The sequence below is a fragment of the Macaca thibetana genome, chromosome 9, assembly GCF_024542745.1.
Source record: "Macaca thibetana thibetana isolate TM-01 chromosome 9, ASM2454274v1, whole genome shotgun sequence".
Lineage (NCBI taxonomy): Eukaryota > Metazoa > Chordata > Mammalia > Primates > Cercopithecidae > Macaca > Macaca thibetana.
Window position 1 is genome coordinate 129,378,200 of NC_065586.1, and position 23,485 is coordinate 129,401,684.

General features: G+C 62.1%; 1 protein-coding gene across 2 annotated transcripts; it reads right to left on the minus strand.

The window, feature by feature from the left end:
* Window positions 1-10,133: 10,133 nt before the first annotated feature.
* ADAM8 (ADAM metallopeptidase domain 8) lies at window positions 10,134-23,266 on the minus strand. Of its 2 annotated transcripts, XM_050805496.1 has the most exons (23): window positions 23,141-23,266; window positions 21,895-21,998; window positions 20,691-20,767; window positions 20,486-20,564; window positions 20,297-20,373; window positions 19,794-19,983; window positions 19,497-19,559; window positions 19,338-19,406; window positions 18,838-19,007; window positions 18,614-18,695; window positions 18,228-18,376; window positions 17,952-18,129; window positions 17,627-17,716; window positions 17,308-17,497; window positions 17,163-17,232; window positions 16,761-16,914; window positions 16,308-16,385; window positions 15,672-15,756; window positions 14,981-15,092; window positions 14,083-14,272; window positions 13,531-13,596; window positions 11,401-11,478; window positions 10,134-10,940 (listed from the first exon to the last, which is right to left on the minus strand). In XM_050805496.1, exons 1-23 carry the CDS (start codon window positions 23,184-23,186, stop codon window positions 10,863-10,865), a joined length of 2,475 nt encoding a protein of 824 aa, XP_050661453.1. In that variant the 5' UTR covers window positions 23,187-23,266; the 3' UTR covers window positions 10,134-10,862. The 2 variants fall into 2 exon arrangements, with proteins under 2 accessions (XP_050661453.1, XP_050661454.1); XM_050805497.1 differs by lacking the exons at window positions 10,134-10,940; window positions 14,981-15,092 and having other exon boundaries at window positions 11,402-11,478; window positions 14,083-14,220.
* Between the last annotated feature and the right edge of the window lie 219 nt (window positions 23,267-23,485).

The following is a 23,485-nucleotide window of genomic DNA, read 5'->3' on the forward strand; positions in this document are numbered from 1 at the left end:
CAGTCCGGCCAGGACCAGCCGGGGACGGTGTCCTGGTCCTTCTCACATCTGCAGGGTCAGGATGGCCTCCCGGGCAGGGGCCCTGCTGCTGGGTCCAGACACTCCCTGGCACCTCAGACCCCAACAGCAGCCCCTCCACACCAAACACACTGGCCTCCCGCCCTCCCTCCCTCCACCAGAGACAGAAAGGATCCTGTGGGTCTGGCGGACGTGCTTGGCACAGAGCTGGCGGTGATAACGGGTGGCCTTCAGGCGGCTCCACTCCCTCCATTCCATTCCTTGTGGGGCCTGGTGGAGGGCGGGTGGCGGGGGTATCCCTGCAGCTGTCTCTGGCCAAAGGCAGCCCACTGTTAACCCTTGGTGTACTCTCCCTGCTGAAGTTCCCAAAGAGGGTGGCCTGCTCCCCCTGCATGGCACGTGGAGACCTCAGTCTACACTGGCCACAGCCTGAGGCTGGGCCCCACCCTGCCCAGCAGCCCAGCACCTCATCCCGCCCTGTCCCGCCCTGCACCCCACCCTGCCCCGCTCTGCAACCCAGCCTGCCCTGCACCCCGGCCCACCCTGCACCCTGACCCTCCCTGCACCCTGTCCTGGCCTAGCACCCCATCCCTCCCTGCACCCCAGCCCACCCTGCTCCTGACCCTGCCCTGCAGCCCCCAGCCCCCAAGGCCACTGTCCCAGGAGTCAGGGATTATGTGCTGACCCTCAGGTTATGTGCTGACCCCACTGACCCCTGAGTTGCAGGCCAGGCAATGTCAGTGGCTACCCTAGAGAAGCAGCCGAGGCCTAGAGCAAAGCTGACCGCTCCTAGACTCAGTTTCCCCACCTGTCAAAGGAGGTGCTGGAAATAGTAGAGTTCCCTGGGAGATGGGCAGAGTCTTACAAATGAAACCTGTGTCCACCGTGTGACCTGTCAGTTCCACTCCTAAGCATTTGCAAAGAGGAATGAAATCATCCATCCCCAGAAAGACTTCAGTAAGAATGTTCTGGGCCGGGTTCGGTGGGTGGCTTATGCCTGTAATCCCAACACTTTGCGAGTCCGAGGCAGGAGGATCAACTGAGCCCAAGAGTTTGAGACCAGCCTGGGAAACATGGTGAGACCTTGTCCCTACAAAAAATTTAAAAATAAACTAGGTGTGTGTGGTGGATGCACCCGTGGTCCTAGCTACTCGAGATGCTAAAGCAGGAGGATCACCTGACCCAGGAGTTTGAGGGTGCATGAGCTGTGATGGTGCCACTGCACTCCAGCCTGTGTGACGGCGAGACCCTGTCTTAAAAAAAAAAAAAAAAAAAAAAAAAAAAAAAAAAGGCCGGGAAAGGCTCATGCCTATAATTCCAGCACTCTGGGAGGCTGAGGAGGGTGGATCAACTGAGGTCAAGAGTTCGAGACCAGCCTGGCCAACATAATGAAACCCCGACTCTACTGAAAGCACAAAAATTATGGCCGGGCACAGTGGCTCATGCCTGTAATCCCAGCACTTTGGGAGGCTGAGGCGGGCAGATCACCTGAGGGTGGGAGTTCAAGACCAGCCTGACAGCCTAACCAATATGGAGAAATCCCGTCTCTACCAGAAACACAAAATTAGCCAGGCGTGGTGGTGGGCCCCTGTAATCCCAGCTACTCAGGAGGCTGGGGCAGGAGAATCGCTCGAAACTGGGAGGCAGAGGTTGCAGTGAGCTGGGATCACGCCATTGCACTCCAGTCTGGCCAACAAGAGCAAAACTCCGTATTAAAAAAAAGAGAGAAGAAGAAGGTCTTCAAATAGGAACCACTCCAAGTCCCCAAGTCCCCTTCATCCACAGAGAAATGGATAAAAAATCATGACGACTGTGCATGAAAGAAGCAGACACACAGGGTCTCGGGCCTCCCCAGAGCAGGCCAAACCACAGGGGCTGACAGGGCCCCCAGCAGAATGTTCTGTGGCCTGAGGAGGAGGTGGTTACATGCCGGGCGCATTTGCCAGAACCCTGGGCTTGTACACTTGAGACTGTTCATTCCACACAAAATAAATAAAATAGAAATAAAACTTGGGGCTGTGCGGCGGAGCCGTGGGGTTGCCCGCTCTGCGGTGGTCGGCTGACCCCGAGATGCCCTGGCCAGAATAACATGGGGCACAGAGTCAGACCTGCATCTCGGATGAACATGGACCATTTCTTAGGATAAATATGTCCCATGAAATATTTAGGACGCATTTACACTGTAAGTTTTCATTGTTTAGCTAACATTTGAATTAACTGTGTGTCTTGAACTTTTACTTGCTGCATCTGGTGGCCCCACCCCCAGTTTGTGGAGAGGACATGAGCTTGGAGCAGTGACAAGACCCCAGGTCCGTTCGTCTGTCTTCAGGGGGCTCCCGGGATCCAGGTCAGCGTGAGACCTGAAGCCTGGTGGGGTTGCCCCACGTCATGTGTGGAGGGCAGTGCAGCCAAGTGGCCGGGCCCTGAGGCTCCTGAGGCCCTGGGCCCCCATGGGATGTCCCCTCGGGGGCCAGGCCCTGGGATCTGTGCTCCAGGCCGGCTGTATGGGAGATGGAGGGCCGGGCCTGTGCCCAGAGGCTGATCACCGCATGGTCCCTGGCAGGGTCTGGGATGGTCTCAAGGGGCTGGTGGGCTGGGGGCTCAGCTGAGCCACCGTAGGCAGCCCCCAGCCCCTGGTGGGAGAGGGAGGCAAAGAGTTAACCCCTGGCCCTGGGAGAGCCCTGCCCCAAGCTCAGGGCCGGCGTTTCAAGGCTGCGTGTCTGTGACTCCCTCAGAGGAGATAATCACGGCTTCTTGATATTTTCTTTCTCCTCTCCTGTGCACACCCACATATCAGGAGGACTCGCTGGGCATGAGAACTTTCCTCTGCCCTCCAAGGCCACAGCAGGCGGAAGGGGCCAAAGCTGCCTTGTCCGGAGCCTCTGTCCCCTCCCTGGGAGCACCTGGCCAGGAGCTGGGGCCACCGGGCTGGACCCCCTCTGTCTCACGTGCACACGTACCACCCAACACACACACCACACGTACATGCCACACATATATACACACCCCACACACCACACATGTACACACCACCTATATATACACACCCCACACCACACACACCACATATACACACCCCACACATGTACACACCACATATGTACCTATCCCACACACCACACACATATACACATCACATGATGTGTACAGCACTACACACACACACACCCACACACACAGCATACTACATGCACACACTCACTTGCAGAGCCTACCCCTTTCTCTACCACCTGGGTCTGGACCCCACACTCAGCCCAGGTCCTAGCCCCGGGTCTCAGGCCCCTGTGCGGTCACTGCCGTCCAATCCTGGGGGACGGGGGTCTTTCTCACTGAGGACAGGGCTGAGCTCCCCCAGGCTGAGGAGGGCCCTTCCACCTCCAACCCCCGATAAGCGGCTGCGGCACCTGCTCAGCCTCCTTGGGTCCTTGGTGCCCTGAGCCGATGCCGGGGCCGACCCTCAGCAGCCCCAGTTAGGCTGGCCTCGGGTGGGTCTCTGTGCGTTCTTGTCCTCAGTTGAGTCTCTGTGCGTTCTTGGCCTCGGTTGGGTGTCTGCGTTCTTGGCCTCAGTTGGGTGTCTGTCTGTTCCTCTGGGAGCCACAAGAAGGCAGGTGAACTTGGCTCCACACTCTGCACCCAGGTCCAGCTGCCGGCACTGCTTGGTGGCCACCCAGGGCGAGGGTGGGACTGCCCAGGATCCCAGGATGCACAGCCTCTCTGCCCCGTGGTCCCACCGCCCACCCTCCTTGACACCCCGCCACCCCTGCTCGGGCAGCCACGGGGAGCTGTTGGAGGATGGAGTTCAGCACAGAAGGAGACAAAGACCCCCAGGGACAGATGGGGAGGGGGCCACCCTGCTGGGGCACTCTGGCCTCTGGACACCCCCGTCAACCCTCCCTGGTCAGGTGGTTCTGTTTTTCCTGGTGAGGGCGTCACGTGGATGGTGGGGTGAGGCCCCCACGCTGGGGGGGTCAGCAGTGCACATGATTCAGCCACGTCCACAGCTTTTCTTTATTTCAGGGTCTGTGGCCCAGGCTGGAGTACAATGGTGCAGTCTCGACTCACTGCAGCCTCGACCTCCCAGGCTCCAGCGATCCTCCCACCTCATCCTCCCAAGTAGGTGGGACTACAGGCACCACGCCAGGCCAATTTTTGTAATTTTTGTAGAGACGGGATTTTGCTATGATGCCCAGGCTGGTCTTGAACTCCTGAGCTCAGGTGATCCGCCCGCCTCGGCCTCTCAAATTGCTGGGCTTACAGGCGTCAGCCGCCGCGCTCAGGCTTCAGTGGTTCTTCGAGGAAGTTATATCTATACTTTAAACATATCTGTCCTTCTCAGAGTCTGTGAGAGGCGAGGATACAACTGTAAACAGGCTCCAGAAATATGGGCAGAAGGAGCAGCAGAGCTTTGCCGCTGCCTCTCTCCAGCAAGCTTTAAACAGCCATCGTTTCCACTTATTCCTGCTGGTAAAACGATACATTGTTATGACGGAGAATTGCCAGCACTGCAGAAAAGAAAGTTTTGCCAACAAAGGCAATCACTGTGGATCATGCCAGTTCCTGTCCAGCCCAGTTCCTGCACACTTGTGGGGTGCTCTGAGCCTGGACTCCACGCCAGCTCCCCTCTCCCCTGCTTACTCCTTTGTGCTTTCATTGGTAATAATTTCAGTCAGTTGTCTCTGCTCTGCTGATTTACTATTTGAAGTTATTTACAGCTTGATCTAAAGAAGCTTTGTGGCCGGACGCACTGGCTCATTCCTGTAATCCCAGCACTGTGGGAGGCTGAGGCAGGATTGCTTGAGCCCAGGAGTTCAAGACCAGCCTGGGCAACATGGTGAGACCCCATTGCTACAAAAAATGAAAAGAATTATGCCAGGCACAGTGGCTTACGCCTATAATCCCAGCACTTTGGAAGGCTGAGGTGGGTGGATCACCTGAGGTCAGGAGTTTGAGAGCAGCCTAGCCAACACGGTGAATCCCCGTCTCTACTAAAATACAAAAATTAGCCGGGCGTAGTGGCAGGTGCCTGTAGTCCCAGCTACTCGGGAGGCTGAGGCAGGAGAATGGCATGAACCCGGGAGGCGGAGCTTGCAGTGAGCCGAGATCCCGCCACCGCACTCCAGCCTGGGCGACAGAGCAAGACTCTGTCTCAAAAAAAAAAAAAAAAGAAGAAGCTTTAATAGATTTTTAAAATGCATTTTTACTTTTTTTCTCCTTCATCTACCCAAGATCGTACTTTGTGTGAGGGAAAGTTTTTGAAGTAAATTTCATGACAGCACATCATTCAGCAGCAAGTTTCGGACCATCCGTTCCCATTTTTACAACGTGTGTGCACCCTAGGGTGTTTTCCCTTTAAAATTGTTGTTATATTTCACACATGCAAAAATAAACGCCAGGTGACATGAGGGGCACCCACATCCACCGTCCCGCTGAGAAACATGCTGACCGCCCCGAAGGGAGCCCCCGTCCTGCGGTTTCCTCCCGAGTCCTGGAATTCTAAAAACCGGCTCCTTCTGGGAGGCCTCGGGCTTTTCCTGCCAGTTCCACCTGGGAAAGCTCCTCTCCACCTGCCCTGCTCCCTCCAGGCCCCTCACGGCTCCCCACCCCCCACCCTGGGGCCTGTGCTCCTACATCTCTGCGGCCGCCCGACATTCCTCCTAATTTCCTGACCTTCCCCACTCCCTGGCAGGACGTTTTACTCCTTGCTCTCCTTCCCACTGGAGGGCGCACGCTTTCTAGCTGGCCGCGTCGGCAGGGAGAGGACCAGGTGCAGGCGCTGGAGGACAGGACTTGAAAGTCAAGCGGCGTCTTGGCCACCCAAGGTTCCAGCACAAGTGCTCAGAACCCCTGATTCCAGGGAGCTCCCAAAGGTCTCATTCCCCTCTGGGGTCTTTGCTGGCCAAGGGCAAGGCCAGGTGAGGATGGAGAGAAGCAGCGCCTGCCCACCACTCACCCAGAGCTGGGAGGGGCCAGGATTCAGCACCCTACAGGGGTGGGCACAGCAGATGCTGCGGGGACCTGGTGCTGAGGGCCTGGCTCCCACTCCAGCGTGGCCTGGTGGCTTCTCCCCAGTTGGGGTACCCTGCACAGGGGTTGTGGCGCCTCCCAAGGGCCAGCCCTGCCCTGACAACCTCTCCTCCAGCCAGGATGGAATCCACACTCCCTTGAGAGGGTTCCTGGCTTCAACATGCTCCACCAGCCTCAGGCCGCCAGGGCCCTGGTCACCCCGGGAACCCTGCCGAGGGCCTCCTGTCTTCCCGAGGGTGAGCTGGCCCTGCCTGTGGGTGTCTGGGCTGTGGCCTCCAGGCACCAAGCGCCTGCTGGCTCCTGATACCTGCCTTTCTGACCGTGGTGTGTCTCTGGCCTAGCGCCTGCTTTTGGGTGCCCGGAGAGAGCAGGCTCCTCGCAGGTGGCAGGCAGCCCTGTTTGTGTGTGCATGAGCGTGTGGGGGCACCTGGAGCTGAGCAGTGGCCTGTGCTGTCACTACCTGGGGTGGCAGAGCGGGGTCTGGCGCTGCCACCACTCCCGACGGAAGTTGCCTGGGCCTGGGCTGGCTCGGGCTTCTCAGCCAGGCCCTTCCCCAGCACTTCCTGCCCAGCCCCAGCGGCAGGACCTGCTGAAATCTGTGCTGTGGGAGCCCTGTCTCTGAGGGGTCACTGCAGTGACTGGGAAACCTGAGTCTCCCTGCTCCTGATTCCAGGAGCACTGCTTGAGCCGCCACCTTCATGACTCAGCATGACCCGGACTCCAGATCCAGGACCAAGAGTCCCCCTGACAGTGGGGAAGTGGCGGACCCTGGGGGCTGGCACCCACCGTGGCCCCTCCCCAGCCCACTGTGGCACGGAGGGGCTGCTCTCTGGGAATGGCCCCTTCCTAGAGGCAGCCCTGGCCTGGCTTCCAGAAGGGGTCTGGGAACAGGCGGCTCCGAGTAGCTGACCACACCTGACCGGGCCAGTCTTTGGGAAGCCGCCCTCTCAGCCTGTGCACTGCAGGGACACTGGGTGGAGGGGGCCGTGCAGTGGCCGTCCATGCAGGGGGAGGGGCCTTGCCTTCTGACTCAGGGGGAAGCGGCTGCTTTCAGCTGCCTTCGCCTCAGGAGGCGGCTTTGAAACCCTCCTGAGGTTTGTGGCCCTGAAGTTCCTTCCTGAGACCCTGCAGGGGACTGAGCCCTTGGCCCAAGGGCACCGGGGAGGGCAGAACCTCAAGACAGGGGCCCAGGACGCAGGACAGAGTGTGTGGGGCAGGTGTGCAGGCTGTGCCCAAGGGTCTCGGGGTCAAAGGGGCTCTCGGAAATGATATCATCTCACAGTTCGTGGCGGGTGCTCAGATCTGGATGAGCTGTTTTCTGGAGGAGGCAGGAAAGTGGCGTCATTTTGTGGCTTCAGATTGACGCAGCCTGACAGAGAGGAAGTGGTGCCAGAAGTGAAGCTGCTGACTTCCCAGCCACGGCCTCCATGGCCCACGTGTGGCAGCGGGAATCACAGCTGCATTATGACACCAGAGGGAAAGCAGCTCAGGCTCATTATGACACCAGAGGGAAAGCAGCTCAGGCTGCAGTTTAAGGAGACTCCACGGAGTGTCCTGGCTTAGCTGTTGCACAGCACGGGGTCAGATGGATGCCCTGGAGGAGTCAGCAGGGACCCCCGGCAGGGGCAGTGAGTGGCCTGGGCCGTGAAGAGCAGGCACCTCCAGTGTCCTCTGGCAGAGGCCCAGCACCCGGGGCCGTGCTCCTCACATGAAGGCCGAGGCCACCCTTCCCTTTGGAGTTTGTCTCTGAGCAAGGGACGCTGTGGGGATGACCAGCGAGTGGCGTTCAGTCCACAAGGGGGCCCTGGTCCGGCTGGGTCTACTGAGTGCTGGCTTGCCCCTTGCCACCCAGCTCTGTCCATAGGTGGCTGTCACTCCTGGGCTTCCCGGAAACGTCATTTGAGGCAGCTCAGGTTTTCCAAATCCAGTGGAAGTCACGTTGTTTGCTGCTGGAGACTGGCTGGGACTGTGCTTCCAGTGTGGGAAGGTTTAGGAGGCAGTCAGCAGCCCTCTCCTGTGGCCACCATGCCCGAGGCAGGTGCCTGGGGTGAAAGGGATTCTTCCCGATGCGGCCGTGCACTGCCCAGCAGGCCTAGAGTGAACGTCTGTGTGGAGCCAGGGCTCCCATCCAGCATCCCTTAAGGGTCCTGATGGCTGGAGCTGGGGGAGGCAGGTATGGCAAGGTGCTTCCTGCATGCAGGAAAACTGGAGACTCCTGGTCAAAGAGCCAGATGTGCACCTGCAGAGGCAGGCATGGGCCCACAGAGCCTGTCAAGCCTGGTTTACACCACAGAGCTGGGTATGCGCTGAGAACCAGGTGTGCATTGAGGAGTCAGGTGTGCACTGAAAGGTGTGCACTGAGAACTAGGTATCCAGAGAACCAGGTGTGCACTGCAGAACCGCGTGTGCACTGAGAGCCAGGTGTGCAAGGAGAGCCAGGTATCTGTTGAGAACCAGGTGTGTGCAGAGAGCCAGGTGTGCACTGCATATCTAAGTGCTCGTGTGGAGTTTCGGGCTGGGAAGGTGCTGCCCAGGACCCTGCCTCTCTGGCTGTCTTCTGTGCATTTGGGGATGCCAGAAGGGGCTCGGCTCTGGCTGGAGGACAGCCAGCAGACTTGCCAGCCAGCACCCCCAGGTGATAAGAGCTGGTGCCCATAGGTACTCAGCAAATGTCTACATTTTGGGGAGGGCTGGAGAAAACGAAGGCCATGCCCTCTCTGCAAGGCTCGGCACAGGCCCTCTGTTTCCCAGTCCTTCGGCCACAGGGTGTCCAGGCAACAAGGGCGCCAGGTCGCCTGTACCCTGTCTCCTGCGGAAAGGACAGCGCCTGCTCCTTGTCCTCCAGTAGCTGCTGGACCCCGGGGTCTGGCTGCTCTGGCGCCTGGTGGCTGGGTCCCCACTACAAGGCAGACACCAGCCTTGAATCCAACTGTCGAGGAAATGGGGTGGCCGATGGAGGCTGGGGAGACTGGGAGGGAGGGAGGTATGGGCGGTTGGAGGGCTTGAGAGACAGGGACCCACCCCTGCAAGTACAGTGGCCTGTCCCCTCCGGAACGCTCTCATTCTTCGTGAAGGAAGCTGGAGGCTTGGCAGGCCTGCGAGACGAATGGGCGCTATCAGCTCAGGACTCTCGTCGGAGGAACCACCCGGAGGCAGCACCCATGGGGTTAGGGGCTTGGCCACAGGCTGGGGGGACGTCGATGGCCAATGTCAGGCCTCCTCGGTGCAGCACCAGATGCGTCTAACAGCCTCCGCCCCGTGGGCGCCCACTCAGACGTGCTGCCCAGGTGCCTAGAGCAGAAGCCACCTCCTCAGAGGCCAGCGCGCCAGCCTGGCACCAGGGGACGCTCCCAGGGGTGCCCACAGGAAACGTGCGCATCGGGCTGGGTACTGCGGCGCGTGTGGGCTGCGAGCCCTGCCCTGTGGTCGGTCACTGGAGTCCCGGATCCTACAGATCCGAAAGGCTGAGTCCGATGCAGCAAAGGCGAAGCGGGGTTCGCAGCCCCAGACTCTGGGGAGGTCAGCGAGCGGTGGGGAGGGCGCCGCGGGCCATTCGCCGCTTCTCCTGGGCCGAGGGCGCAGGCCCAGGTCGCGGGGGCCCCTCGGACTCCACTTCGCGGACGCGCGCCCACCGTCGCCGCTGAGGTCCCGGGCCAGGCGGCGCGTGGGTGGCTGAGCGGGAGCGCGTTCAGCCAGGCGTGGAGGCCGCGCGCGGCTGGGTGCGAGCCCAGCATGGCGGGTGACGTGCGGGGACGCGGCCCGGACTAGGGGATGGGGCCGGAAGAGGCGGGGCCGTTGCCGGGAGACGAGACGGAATGGGCGGGGCGCGGCCGTTGCCGGGAGACGGGGCGGGGCGGGGCGGGGCAGGGCGGGGCGGGGGCGGGGCGGGCTCCTCCGTGCATCGTAGCGAAGTCGCCTCGGGCGCGGGTTCCGGGATCCGATCGTCTGCCCGCGGGAGGGGCGGGACTGCTTAGTTCCGCTGGGGAGGGCCTGAGAAATCCAGGGAGAACATTTTACCAAGCGCCGACCCTTGTATCTCGTGAACTGAAACCCGCCACCCTTACCCGCTGATCCAACAAGCATCTGCAGAACTCGGTCAATAATTTATTAGTAAAATATACATTTCTCATTATTAAAGAATAAAAGCTTTCAGCCCTGCTGAACACACATCTGCGGTCTCAAGAAAACCAGACAAGACAGCTGACTCCCAAGCAGCCCTTTCCCTAAAGGCGCTTCCTAAGCTTAAACACACAGGAAGCTGGGGCTGTCCCTCTTGAATCCCATGGGAAACAGGCCCCACGATCAGGGGACTTGCAGTCAGGAGCTTGGGGTGCAGTCCGCTCCCTGACACCCTCTCGAAGGGCACCCAGGGGAACGTGGTCCTGGGATGGAGTCTTTCTGGGGATACCCCACATCTGCGCCGCCTGGAACTGGGTACCCAGGGCAGCCACTCAGCAGGCCCCAGAGCTGGGGCAGGTGTGGCCGGAAGGGGCTGTGTAGGTGGCCTCCTGAACACGGGGAGACCAGTGGCCACCTGGAGACACACACACACACACATGCACCCACAGGCACACAGCTCATCCCAGCCTGGTGCCTGCAGACAGCTGGGGCTACGCGGGGCCAAGGCGGGGAGAAGGGAGTGGCTGAGGGCCTGAGAGCAGGAGCCTCTCAGGTGGATGCATTCCTGAGGTCAGAACAGCAGCTGAGCCTGCAAAGTCAGGGTCTGGAGCCGAGCGGCGCTAGCTGGACCCTGGAATGCTGGAAGGCATGGTTTTTCCGCTGCAACTTCTCCAAATTTCCACACAGGCACAGGTGCCTCCCTAGGGTGCAGTGGGAGCTCCGGCCCCTTTCTTCCTCTGGATGGGGGGCTTCAGGGCAACCTTTGGGCCAACAGCACTCTGGAAGGAGGAAAAGATAAATGGTGTTGAAAAACTACCTGCTATAAAAGGCATATAAAGGGTACAACTCAATTTTACTTCCTTTAACATTTCTTAAAATGTGGATTCTTGATTCATCCAACAACAACATAGCCCATCCACACGATGGCAAGTGTGGCAGCCGCAGTAGATACGGCGCACGGAGGCCCAGACGTCCTTCCCTGCGGTCACTGGGGGAAAGTCAGGCACCTTGACAGCCGGGGTCAGCGTCTGCTGAGAAGCCCCCTGATGGCAGCACAGACGTCACAGTACACCCACCGCCGATGCCCTTCCCTTTTATTTCAGACAGTCACCAAGTTTATCCACAGATAATTAGGAGAAAACTCCACCGCTCCAGAGCAGTGCCACCATCAGCCCTGTGGGGAGGCCATATGCCGTCCATCGCACAGGGGACTCCGCCTGGTGTGTGCTGGGGCCTCACCTCAGCTGGACCAGGCTTGGTCGCACCAGCCCCGGGTTTGACTGGGGGTGCTGGGGGCGCGAATGTCGGCTTGATGACCTGGGAGGGAAACAGACATAGCTGACATGGGTGCCCCAGGCAGTCCCGGCCCTAACCTGGACATCACCTTCCCTGGATCCGGAATGAAGCTCCCCACAGGCCTCGCTCTGCCCCCCAGGGGCCTGCAGGCTCCACCACCACTGAGCCCGCTACAGAAAAACCCTCCTGGCCACCACCGCCCACAGAATAAAGCCCGTCAGTGGCCGAACGCCATCCGGGGCCCATCTGCCCAGTTCAGCTCCGGCCACACCTTCCACATCCCCTACCCAACCCCCATATTATCCTTGAAGAACTTTTTTCCTTTTTTTTTTTTTTGAGTCAGGATCTCCCTCTGTCACCCAGGCTGGAGTGCAGAGGCATGATTTTGGCTTACTGCAGCCTCTCTTCCTGGGTTCAAGCAATCCTCCTGCTTCAGCCTCCTGAGTAGCTGGAACTACAGGCACAAGCCACCACATCCAGCTAATTTTTTATTTTTTGTAGAGATGGGGTCTCCCTATGTTGCCCAGGCTGGTCTTGAACTCCTGGGCTCAAGTGATCCTCCCGCTCCAGCCTCCCAAGTGCTGGGATTACAGGCGTGAGCCAATGCGCCTGGCCTGAAGAGCTCTTAAACTGCCAGAATGTGGGGTTTTGGAAGCTCAAAGACCAATAATTAACCACTAAAACACGTGTTTCTTTGCATGTCAGCTTTCCCAGGGTAGGGAGGCTGGAAGTCCACCACACAGAGCTGTGGAGCTCACTCCTGGCTGCGTCGCACGGAGCCTGGGTGGGCTGAGCATTTGCAATTTTCAGCAGTTTCCAAAGGACCCCACTGAGCAGCCAGGGGGGCCGATGCAAGTGAAGAGTGAGTGACTTCCCTCCTGCATAGTTCTGCTGCAGCCTCTGCCCCATCTCCCGCCACGCCTGGCTCCTGCTGCAGCCTCTGCCCCATCTCCTGCCACGCGTGGTTCCTGCTGTAGCCTCTGCCCCATCTCCCGCCACGCGTGGTTCCTGCTGTAGCCTCTGCCCCATCGCCCTCCATGCCTGGTGACCATCACTTCCTTGGCCAGAAATTTCTCCGCCCCCTCCAGGCCCCCGTTTTGCCTGTCCAGACCCCTTCTAGGACTATTTCTGCAACTCACATGTAAGTCCGAAGTTAGCTCAAATAAAAAGTTAAAAAGGAAAGAGAGAAATAGAAAAATCACTATTAGGGCTGGGTGCGGTGGCTCACGTCTGTAACCCCAGCACTCTGGGAGGCCAAGGCAGGCAGATTACGAGGTCAGGAGATCAAGACCATCTTGGCTAACACAGTGAAACTCCGTCTCTACTAAAAAAAAATATATATATATATATATATATATATGTATATATACGTATATATATATATATGTATATATATATGTGTGTATATATATATGTATATAAATATATATATGTGTATATATATATATATAAAAATTTAGCTGGGCATGGCGGCAGGCGCCTGTAGTCTCAGCTACATCGGGAGGCTGAGGCAGGAGAAGGGCGTGAACCTGAGAGACGGAGCTTGCAGTGAGCTGAGATTGTACCACTGCACTCCAGCCTGGGCGACAGAGCGACACTCCGTCTCAAAAAAAAAAAAAAAAAAGAAAATCACTATTATGCAAACAGCCCAGAACAACTGTTGCAGCCAATGTTCACCAATGGATGCCAAAACTAGTGGGTCCAAGTTTAAGGTTCAAAGAGTCTCAAGGTATCTCCCCGAGACATCTGCTAACTATAAAAAGAAGACAGGGGATTTCTAAGGAAAAATCTGTGGACGCTGCTCCAACCAGGCGCCCTGTCAACATCACCCGTGACCGAAGCTGCACGTGGGGCCAGGCCTGGGCTGTGTCCTGGGAAGGGTGTGTCCAGTGCTGCCCCTGCCAGCAGTGCACGGCCCTCATCCACACGAGGAAACAACGGGACACACCGAAGCTGAGGGACCCTGAAAACACTGCTGGCCACACTTCCAAAGTGCAAGTGCACAGACCCCAATCCCATCAGGAAGGCCTGGACGCCCTCAGACGGCTTGGCTGCCCAATCACCACGGCTTACCTGCTTTGGTGCCTGCTGGGCATAGACAGGAACTGGGAAGGGTGGCCTGGACACAGTGGCCGGAGGCTGGAGGAGATAGGGCCGAGAGCCGGGGTCAGAGCTGGGACCCCACCCCGTGCCCCTCCAGCACCCCCAGCTCCAGGATCCGAGGTTCCCGCCTCTTGTGTGTGCCGGAGGGGTCTGTGCAGCCCCACCCCAGTCCTCCCCTCAGCGGCATGACCCCGAGCTGCGGGCCGGTGAGCATCTGCCTCTCGACACGGTCCTCAGACGGGCTCTGCTGAGTCCAGGAAGCTTCCCTGGCCTCCGAGCCCCAAGTTTAAGTTCAAGCTCAGATTCTGTCATGGCTCAAAGGGGTCCATGAAGCACCCACTCCCAAAGCCTCAGTGTTCCCAGCAGGATGACCATAGCAGCTGCTCTGGGCCTCGGGGCCACTGCCAGCCCACGTGTGAAGTTAATGAAAGGGCTCTGCTGGCCTTGGGCTGCACTTGGGGTCACAGGACGGGGCCTGGACACTGCTTTCAGCCTCACGAATCCGCCAGGGGTGGTGCTTACAGCAGGGGGCGGCCTCTTCAGAGCCACCGAGGAGGCCAGGTGTCTGGCGGGCTGGCCCGCGTGCGTGGTGGGGACCTGCTCTTGGGGGCCCCCGGTTGGGGCCGGAGCCCCCTGCTTGGCCGGCATGCGGCTGGCAGCCTGGTGAAACAGGGGGTTGGAGAGCCCCGTGGTGGTCTTGGGAGTCGCGTTCCTGGGGAGGAAGCACAGGGCACGTGGTCAGTGTCCGGCCACAGGGCCCCAGCACCACACCCTGTCGGTCCCTCCCAGCTCCAGCTGACCCGAGAGGCTGCAGGGTGAGAGGTCGCAGCCATGAGAGACAGACAGGCCCAGGAGACGCGGCGGACCCTGAAGAGGCAGGGACACCCCTCCATGTCCTGGGGGCCCCAGTCAGGTGGGCGGGAGATGCTTGCAGGCTGTGGGGCCAGTGTGTCCTGCACCGTGGGGGTCTCCGCTGCGTGGGGCTCAGCAGGGAACTGGTGGGGTGCTCATGGGGCTGGGCCAGGGTGTGGGGGCCCCACCGGGCCTCTCTGGATTTGCTCCAAGCCCAACCTGCCACCAAAACCATCCCCTGCCCTAGCCTCGGGGGATGGCAGATTCCAGAGCAGCACCGGCCCAGTGGAGCCAGGAAGGCCCTTCAAACTCAGCTCAGGCTGGGGGGCGTCACGACGTTGGGGCATGGAGGAGCCTGGGTGTCCGTGCCGCCCACCGTGGGCCCGTGCTGGGTGCCCTTCCTCCAGCAGCAGGGACATTTCCCTGCAGCCGAGCACGGGAAGCACTTACCACCCTCCGTCACAGCCCCCGCCGCCCTCCGCCACGGCCCCCCGCTGCCCTCCGCCACGGCCCCCGCCGCCCTCCGCCACGGCCCCTGCTGCCCTGTCACGGCCCCCGCCGCCCTCACCTGCTCAGGATGCGGCTCCAGGCTTTGCGGTAGACGATGATGCCTGCCAGGGTGACCACAACTGCCAGGAGCACCAGAACCACCGCCACGATGACAGGGAGGCTCCCGGATGCTGTGGGACACACGGCCCCACTTCAGGCAGGCAGGCCACAACCTCAGGCAGGGGCCAGAGAGGTTCCCAGAGCCACAGCCTTTCTCAGCACCCATAGGCCGTGCCCTGTGGACCCCTCAGGGAGGACCCAGTACGTTACACCGGGACTCCCAGCTCTCCAGTGATGGGTTGGAGAGCTTGGCAGGGTGGCCCTGGGCCACAGTGCTGTGGGCACAGCTGTACCTTTGAGGCCTGATGCTCTGGACAGCCATGTGCTCAGTGGCCACCAAGGAGGAAATGCTGGGTGCCTCAGGGCTGTGGGCTGAGGGGCTGGAAGACACAGGCTGAGGACACTGGAGTCTCAGCTCACCACCGTGCCCTGCCCTCGGCCACTGCCCCCACTCTGGGACAGGGCTCTCCCCTCCTCACATCAGCCTGGGGGCAGACAGACTCTGCCTGTACCTGTGCGTCCATGCCTGTGGTAGCAAACCAGCACTGTGAACGCCACCAGCTTCCCGGGCCCGCAGCTTCTGCCTGGGCTCCATTCGGGCCCTCTGAGCTTGGACCCCAGCCCTACCCACGCTGGCCAGGGAAGCCTACCTGCGTGCACCTCAGTCAGCAGCTTCGCGCAGTAGGGCGGGGCCCAGCCCGCGTGGCAGTGGCACTCCTGCTTGTGGTTGCACACCTGTGGGGACGGCTGGGCTCAGGGCCAATCCCAGCGTGGACCCCAAGGGGCCGTGGGGGCTGCGCCTCCAGCATGAGAGCCCCGGGCCAGCCTCACCCCTGAGGGCCCCTGGGTACCTGCCCGTGTGCGCCAACGGTGAGGCCTCTCCAAGTAGCCCCTGCCCACTGCCCGGTGACCACGCAGGTTCCATCCGCGGAGGCCACCCAGGCCGGGCCTCAGCCCTGAGATGGGCTCCACTGAGACCCCCATAGATAGGACATGCCGGGCTCCCCCAGCCTCAGGCTCCCTCAGAGTGGCAGCCTCTGTGCAGGGGCCACACATACCCCGTGGTTGTGGCACTGTCCCGAGAGGCCACACATACCCCGTGGCTATGGCACTGTCCCGAGGGGCCACACATACCCCGTGGCTGTGGCACTGTCCCGAGAGGCCACACATACCCCGTGGCTGTGGCACTGTCCCGAGGGGCCACACATACCCCGTGGCTGTGGCACTGTCCCGAGGGGCCACACATACCCCGTGGCTGTGGCACTGTCCCGAGGGGCCACACATACCCCGTGGCTGTGGCACTGGGCGGAGCAGTTTCTGGATCTATAAACGTGTAAGTCCTGGCAACGTCCCTTCCAGCAAACCTGGGGGTAGGAGGTGTCTCTCAGGCGTCCGCTCTGGACCCCCGCCCGTGTCCCTTGAAACCGCGTGGTAAGCTGGGGGTGGGCTGTGGTCACCACGTCCGGGGTGGCTGTGCTTCAGCCCATCTGCCGGCTGCCTACCCCTGGAGCCCCTAGGAAATGGTGCTCCTGGGGCACGTGGCAGCCGGCGATGGCCATCAGATGAACTGAGAACCATGTCCCTCCCCATCCCCCAGCAACCTTTCAGTCTCTACCAGAAGTGTGGAGAGAACTCTGTTCCCACAGCCTCAAGCAGCTGCCAAGCCAGAAACCCATCTGCAGGTGGGGCACACGCCTGGGATGCCTGGGGGTGGCACGGCCTCTGAGCCAGGGACTTACCTTCTCTGGTCCACACCGGGTGCCCTCGGGCACTAGCTCATAGGCAGTGCCATCCTCTGTGGTGAGCGCGTGGCACACACGGTTCAGGATGCAGCTGGTGCGCCCCGGGGGATGCTGCCCGCCCTTGCACTGCAGAACGCCACACATGTCAGCCCTGTGGACGGAGGCAGGTCGTGGGCCGGCTTGCCCAGGCCCATGCTGGGGGGCCCAGGAACCACAGCAGGCTGGGGCCACAGTGACCCACCTCCGTCCCACAACACAGTGTGCTTGAGCCTGGGTCCACGGGCCCAGGGCAGACCCTCATGGGAACAGGACTCCTTTGTGGAGGACCTTCTGGGGCTGAGCCTGCTGTGGGAACATCACATGTCCTGGGCCCAGGGGAATCTGGTCTCAGAAGCTCACCTGTTCCAGCTAGTCTTGCAGCCTGGTAGGATGTCATAGGAGAAGCAGGACTCCTCGGCAGCCCGCCCACCTGCGGGACCAGGAGCGGGTTAGCCCTGGCAAAGCCTGCAGCCACCCTGCCAGGTCAGCTCTGTGCCTACTTCACCTGGCCCCCAGAAGGCCTGGCACTGCTGGGTCAGTGTGGGGCAGGTCCCGTTGTAGCAGTAGCCCCCAAAGCAGGGCGTGCCGTTCTCCTGGAAGGCGTCTTCTGGGCACTCAGGGTGCCGGCCGTCACAGAACTCCTCGAGGTCACATGTGTCCTTCTTGGGACGGCACGGCTCACCAGCTGGCTTCACCTGGCCCAGCAGAGAAGAGCTCACCGTGGGGACAGGCCCATGCAAGCTGCCTGGTCCCTGGCGCCCCAGGGTCCCCTCCCACCTGCCAGCCATGGGCTCTGGGGGTCCCCGGTGGGAGGCTGCACTCACCCTGCACTCCTGGCAGCAGGTACCGTGCGCACACTGGGCCCCCTCAGCCAGCTGGCAGGTGGTGGAGTTGCAGCAGTGGTTCCGGCAGTCCTGGGGCGACGGCAAAGGCCTTGGCAGGCTGCACCGGGGCCGGGACAGGCTCCAGGGCGGACTGGCCGCCTCCCCTGACCACTGGGGTGCCCTGCAGCCACTCCCTCCCTGTGACCACTTTGGACACCAATGGAGCCCCAAGTTCCACATGTTCGTGCAGTGGTCGCCCTGACCTGAAGGGACAGAGGTCGTGGCACCCCATGCTGACGGGAGCAGGTGCGGGGTGTGGACGCACCTCGGGGGGGCCGCAGTCGCACTGCTCCCCACGCTCTACAAACAGGTTCCCGCACACAGGGCCGCCCACCAGGTGGCTGAGGTCAGGGGCGTTGGCGAGGCAGGCCGACTGTGGCCGCTCCAAAAAGCCCTCCAGGTAGGCCCGGCTGCAGTCACTGAACATCCTGGGGAACGTGGAGCTGGTGGGGAGCGACCCGTCAGGGAGGCGGCCGGGCCCCTTCCCCACCCACCTTGCACCTCCAGCATACCCTGGCTCCGCCAGGCCCGGCCGCCTCACCCAATGCTGCCCGCCATAATGCAGCGGCCGGCCTCAGAGGGTTCCCGGCAGTGGCAGCCCTGGACGTTCTCGTCGTGGTCCATGCCCAGGTTGTGGCCCATCTCGTGGGCCATGGTGCAGGCCACGCCCACGGGGTTCTTGCTGTGGTCCTGTGGGAGGGTCTGTGCTCTCAGGAACCATGTGGCCAACTCCCCACACCTGCCACCCTCACCCCACCAGGGCCCAGGACTTGGCACAGCTTCCCGCCAACACCACCTTAAAACATAAAATCAGGCATTAAACCTGGCCTGAGGGAAGGTGACCTGCTCCAGAGACCTGAACCGAGGCTTCCCCTCCCCTAGCCAGCTCTGGCCTTGGCCTGGCAAACCTGGGCAAGAGCCCCTCACCTGGTTCACAGCCCCTGAGCCGTGGGAGCACATGGCAGACACCCTGGCAAGCCCCACGGTGGTCCCAGTGAAGTCGACGCCCCTGAAGGTGGGAGTGACACAGATGCCCTGGACATGGCTCCCTCCCCACTTCCCTCCCACCCCAGCCATGCTCTCCCTCCCACCCCAACCCTGTCCACCCTCCCTCCCCAGCCCTCCCCACCCTGCCCACTCCGCCAACTCACGTGATGAGCTGCACGTTGTCCTGCAGGTGCCGCTGTGTCAGCCGCTGTGCCTGCCAGGCCAGGAGGTTCTCCAGTGTGACATCGGGATGGGGGCTGACGTGGAACCTGTCCTGACGATTCCAAATCTCCAGGCCCACCAGGACCACACGGAAGTTGAGTTTCTGATATAGCTGGAGAGATGGTGGAGTCCTGGGGGTCAGGCGGGGTGGCGGAAGGCGCAGCAGGGAGGGTGGGGGCGGAGGCTGCACCTGTCCCGCTGCAAGGTAGGGCCAGGCACAGGTGCGGGGCAGAGGCAGAGCAGGTGGAACGAATCCCGTGGCAACGCTCCCCCGCCTCCCACCAGGGGCTCCGGCACCTCTGCAGCCGGCACCTCTGCAGCCAGGACCTCTGCAGCCGGCACCTCTGCAGCCAGGACCTCTGCAGCCGGCACCTCTACAGCCGGCACCTCTGCAGCCGGCACCTCTGCAGCCAGCACCTCTGCAGCCAGGACTGCTGCCCACCTTGTCCACGTGGTTCACCACCTCCAGCACCCGATGGCGCACGGCTGCTTCGCTCCCCAGCATCTGGAACTGGGGACACGAGACCCTCAGGTTGGAGCCCACACACCCCCCATCCACCCTCCGCCGGCCGCTCTCCCATCTTCCCCGCCCCCAGCGCACCTCTGCATTGTCCGCGACCACATAGAGCTCCACATAGCGCGTCTCTCGGGACGGCAGAGAGCCCTTGGGAACAGCCACAAGAAGCCAGTCAGCCTTCCCAGCCCCAGGGCCTGGACCCTCCCTCAGGGACCTGGGGCCACTGTCCAGCCCCTGCCCAGTGCTGGGGGAGTGTGGCCAGGCCTGCTGCAGGCTGCAGACCGTGGGCAGCACCCAGTGCATGGGGAGCCAGGGAGACTCACAGGTCAGGCAAGCGGACACCGGCAGGACCAGCCAAACACGGGAGACAATGGTGCTCACCCCGGGCTGAGGCCTGAAGACGGCTGCCGTCCGGGGCCCCAGGAGGCTGCCCAGGCTGTCGTCACTGACCCCGCAGGTCCCAGCTGTCTGCAGGAGGTGCTCAGCCTCGTACACGGCGTGCCGCCCACCCTCTCCACCTTCATCCAGGGGCTCGATCAGGTGCAGGTCTGAGCCCACCTGGAAGAAACCCCTGAGGGGAGCGGGAGCCGGGTGTGCCGTGGGCTTCAGAGTGGCCTGGTCCTGCCCCGAAGGACCAGAGGCTCTAGTTTGCTGCCCACGGCTCCCCCTACCCTGCCACCTGTAGCCCCCGACAGGTGACTTCAGGCCCCAGGGTACAGGAGGGTGAGCCTCTTGGGCTTGGCGGGGTGCCCCGAGCAGACCCCTCTGTGTGACAGCAAAGGCCTGAGTGCGAGAAGGAGGCACCTCCCCGCCTCCCTTCCCCACCCCCGCTTAGGCCTTCTTCTCCACCCACGGGAGCCCTGGTGTTCGTCCGCTGCACCCACCTGAGGCCGGCACAGGTGCTGAGGCTGGCGGCTGAGTCCGGGTGCCCCTCCACATGGCCCTGGTAGAAGCAGTGGTCCTGCAGGGGAAGCAGGAGAGGGGTCCACAGGCTGTGCCCCCACAGCCCCACAGGCTCGGGGAGGGCCGCCCAACCCATCTCTGTCCGCCCAGCTGCTTCGACCGACCCACACCTGCCCGCGCGGCTGCTCCGTCACCTCGGACCCATTGGCAGCCGTGTAGGTCTCCGTGTAGCCGGAGCCCAGCAGGTCCCTGAAAAAGAAGTGCTGTGGCTGCCTCGTGCCCCTCGGTACAGAGGCCGGCCCAGAGGCTGGACGCCGAGGACACCAGTGTGCTGGAGCCAGGCCCAGGCAGGGGGGTGACCTGAGACCCACTCACCTGTTCTTCCGAAGGTGCAGAGTGAAGTTGTGCCCTGTGGCCCCAAGGACATAGCTCACCCTCTCTGGGTACAGGCCCTGAGCGAGGAGGGAAGGGTCCTGGGTGAGCAGCCTGCCTGGGCTGGGCCAATCTGAATCCTGGGGGCCAGAGAAGCTCAGCTGGTGGGGAAGGGGTGCCGGCCTCCAGCCCCAGGCCAAAGCTCCGTCCTTGAGGGTCCACAGCCTCAGGCAGGGTAGAGGGTGGAAGGTGGGGGGTGGGGGTGGGGCTGTGCTGGAGGGGACCGGCAGAGCCCAGCACTTGGGTGGACAGGAAGGACACAGTGCTCCTCGGGCCTCCCAGGCCTCAGTTTCCCCATTTGACCACACATGGGTAACAATGCCCCTTCCCCAAGAAAGCACAAGGTGGGGGAGACACAGCCTCAGCAGGCAGCAAAGGAGGTGGGCGGTGGGGATGGCACACACAGGCCCCTCCAGCGGCAGCTGTCTGCCTCCAGGCCCCGTCCCTCCCAGCAGCTGCCGGACCTGGTGGTGCCTGCAGAGCCTCCTCCTCAACTACTGCGTCTTCAGCCCCCATATGGAGGCTGGGACGCGGCCTGCTGAGCCCCGGGACAGCCTTAGCTGTGACCCCGGCTGGATGAGAGCCCAGAGCAGTGGGCAGGTCGGTGGCAGGTTCCCAGGATGCTGAAGGAAGGACAGGGCTGGGGCCGGGGCCACCCTCCCTGGAAACACGCACACGCGTGCATGCAGTGCACACGTGTGCACACCCACCCACTCAGGTTTCAGGAATCACCCTTGGGCAGCCCCGGTGGGGGAGGGGGGCCACTCTCGGTTCCTAGCCCCGGGAAACCCCTGCCAGGTCCCACACACACAGGAAGGTGTGTCAACTCTGCGGTGGGCCAGCGTCACTTCTCAAAGAGGAATTTGGCTTATCAGCCTCGCCAAGTGAAACTGGGGAGGGGCCCGGGGCCAGCACAACCTACCCCTGCTCCCTTCTGGGGGCGCATAGAGTTCCTGAAGGAACCGTGAGGCCCTGAGCCCCCAGGCAGCGCTGGAGGGAGGAATGGAGATGGGCCCCAGGCGACTGGAGCTGAACAGGGTAGCCCCAGATGTCCACCTGGTCTCACCACTTCCCGTAGGCTAAAGCTCCTTTCATAGAAACGGGCTCAGGGGCCAGTCAGGAACCCCCCAGACCAGCTTAGACTCACCACGTGGGAGGGCAGAGCTCGGCGGACTCGGGGTCCTGGCAGACGCCGCGGCAGCACCACCTCATACCGCTCCACGCGGGCCCAGGGCCGGCTGGGGACGATCGCTGCGGGAGGGAGTGTCAGCAGCAAGCGGGGGGGGGGGGGGGGAAAGCGGTTTCCTTCCCAGAGTCCTGGGCCCTCAGATTCTGCCCCTTCCTGGTCTTGACCCTCCCCTGGGGAAATTGCCAGATAGCTCAGAAACAAAGACTCAAGTGAGGGTTCTGTGCCTAAAAGACCCCAGGAGTCCCCCAGGCAGGGCCGGTGGGCCTGTGTCCTGCAGCACCCACACACGGTGCTCGGAGACCCTGCAGGTGCCAGCGACTCCACAGGCCTCCAGGCTGTCTCAGATGGGAGGAGGCCCCCGGCCGCCGACCGTTTCCATCTCCTCCTCCATTCATCTGATCATCTGGTTGTACCTAACTGGGGAGCAGGAAGGGCCTCCCGGAGGCTGTTCACCTCCCAAGTACTGGAAACTCCCTGGTTTCCAAGAGCAGAGGGCAGGGACCCAGCATGCAATGGGCAGAGTTTCGGAGACCACCAACCCCAGGACCCTTTTCTCCCGTTAAAAACAATAATGGACGTGTCTCCATGACGGCATTCTAACCTGGAGAAGCAGCAGGGGAGGGAGCAGCCGGCCCCATCTGCCCAGGAAACTGGCGGAAAAGCATCCCGGCCTCCAGCCTGAAGCTCCCTCACACACCCCAGCCCAAGTCACTCCAGAAGCAGGGGCGGGATCCAGGGTCAGCAGCCCCGGGTCCTCCCCCAGGCAGGAGACGGGTCCCCTCAGGCCCACACCCTTGCCCTCCAGGCCCCAGCTTCTCTGCCCTCCCTTCCCTCCCTGGCCAAATAGTGGGGGTGGGCAGCCCCACAGGCGAATGCCAGGAACCCAGGGCGCCTCCCGCAGCAGGTGAAGCCGTCCTGCCTGGCCTGGCCCCGACCCCACTAACAAGCTCAGAGGCGGGACTTCCCTCTCACAGTTCACCTTTGAAGGTTCTCTCCGACCTCCCCGGCCTCCCCGGCCTCCCCGGCCCAGGTGTATCCACCCAGAGACCACTGTGCACCCGACGCCCGGCTCCCAGGAACCAGCCCGAAGCGGGGCAGGGTGCCTGGTGCGAGCAGGCCAGGGGTTCGGGGCCCGCGTCGCCTCCTGCGGGAAGAACCACCCTGCCCCGCGCCGCGCCCGGGACGGCTTCCTGGAGCCACTCACCAGGCAGCGCCATCGCGCACAGCAGCCAGAGCCCGAGGTCGCGCATGGCCGGGTCGGGGCGCGGAGGCGGAGGTGACAGCTCCGCGGGACACGGTCTGGTTCCTGTGCTCCCGGCCCGAGGCTCCTTTCCGCGCGCCGCGCCCCGCCCCGGTGCCCCGCAGCCAATGGGCCCCTCGGCCGGCGGGAGGGGCGGGACGGGCGGCACCTGGGGGCGGGGTCCGCTTCCCCCTCCCCCAACAATCCAACATCCTCCCTTGCACAGGCGAGGAAACTGAGGCACAGCCTGTCCCAAGTCCGGCCAGCACCCCGAGAGGCGGCCTGAGAGGCGGACCCGGCGGCGGGAAG

Bases quoted from the DNA above. Each gene is read 5' to 3' on its own strand.
- ADAM8 (XM_050805496.1), bottom strand. From the start codon at position 23,186: ATGCGCGACCTCGGGCTCTGGCTGCTGTGCGCGATGGCGCTGCCTG. The intron at 19,984-20,296 runs GTGGGTGCAGCG...CGCTCCCCTCAG, and splicing joins AGCACCTGTGCCGGCCTCAG to GGGTTTCTTCCAGGTGGGCT. The intron at 17,498-17,626 runs GTGAGTGCAGCC...CTGCTGGGCCAG, and splicing joins CCTGCTGCCAGGAGTGCAGG to GTGAAGCCAGCTGGTGAGCC.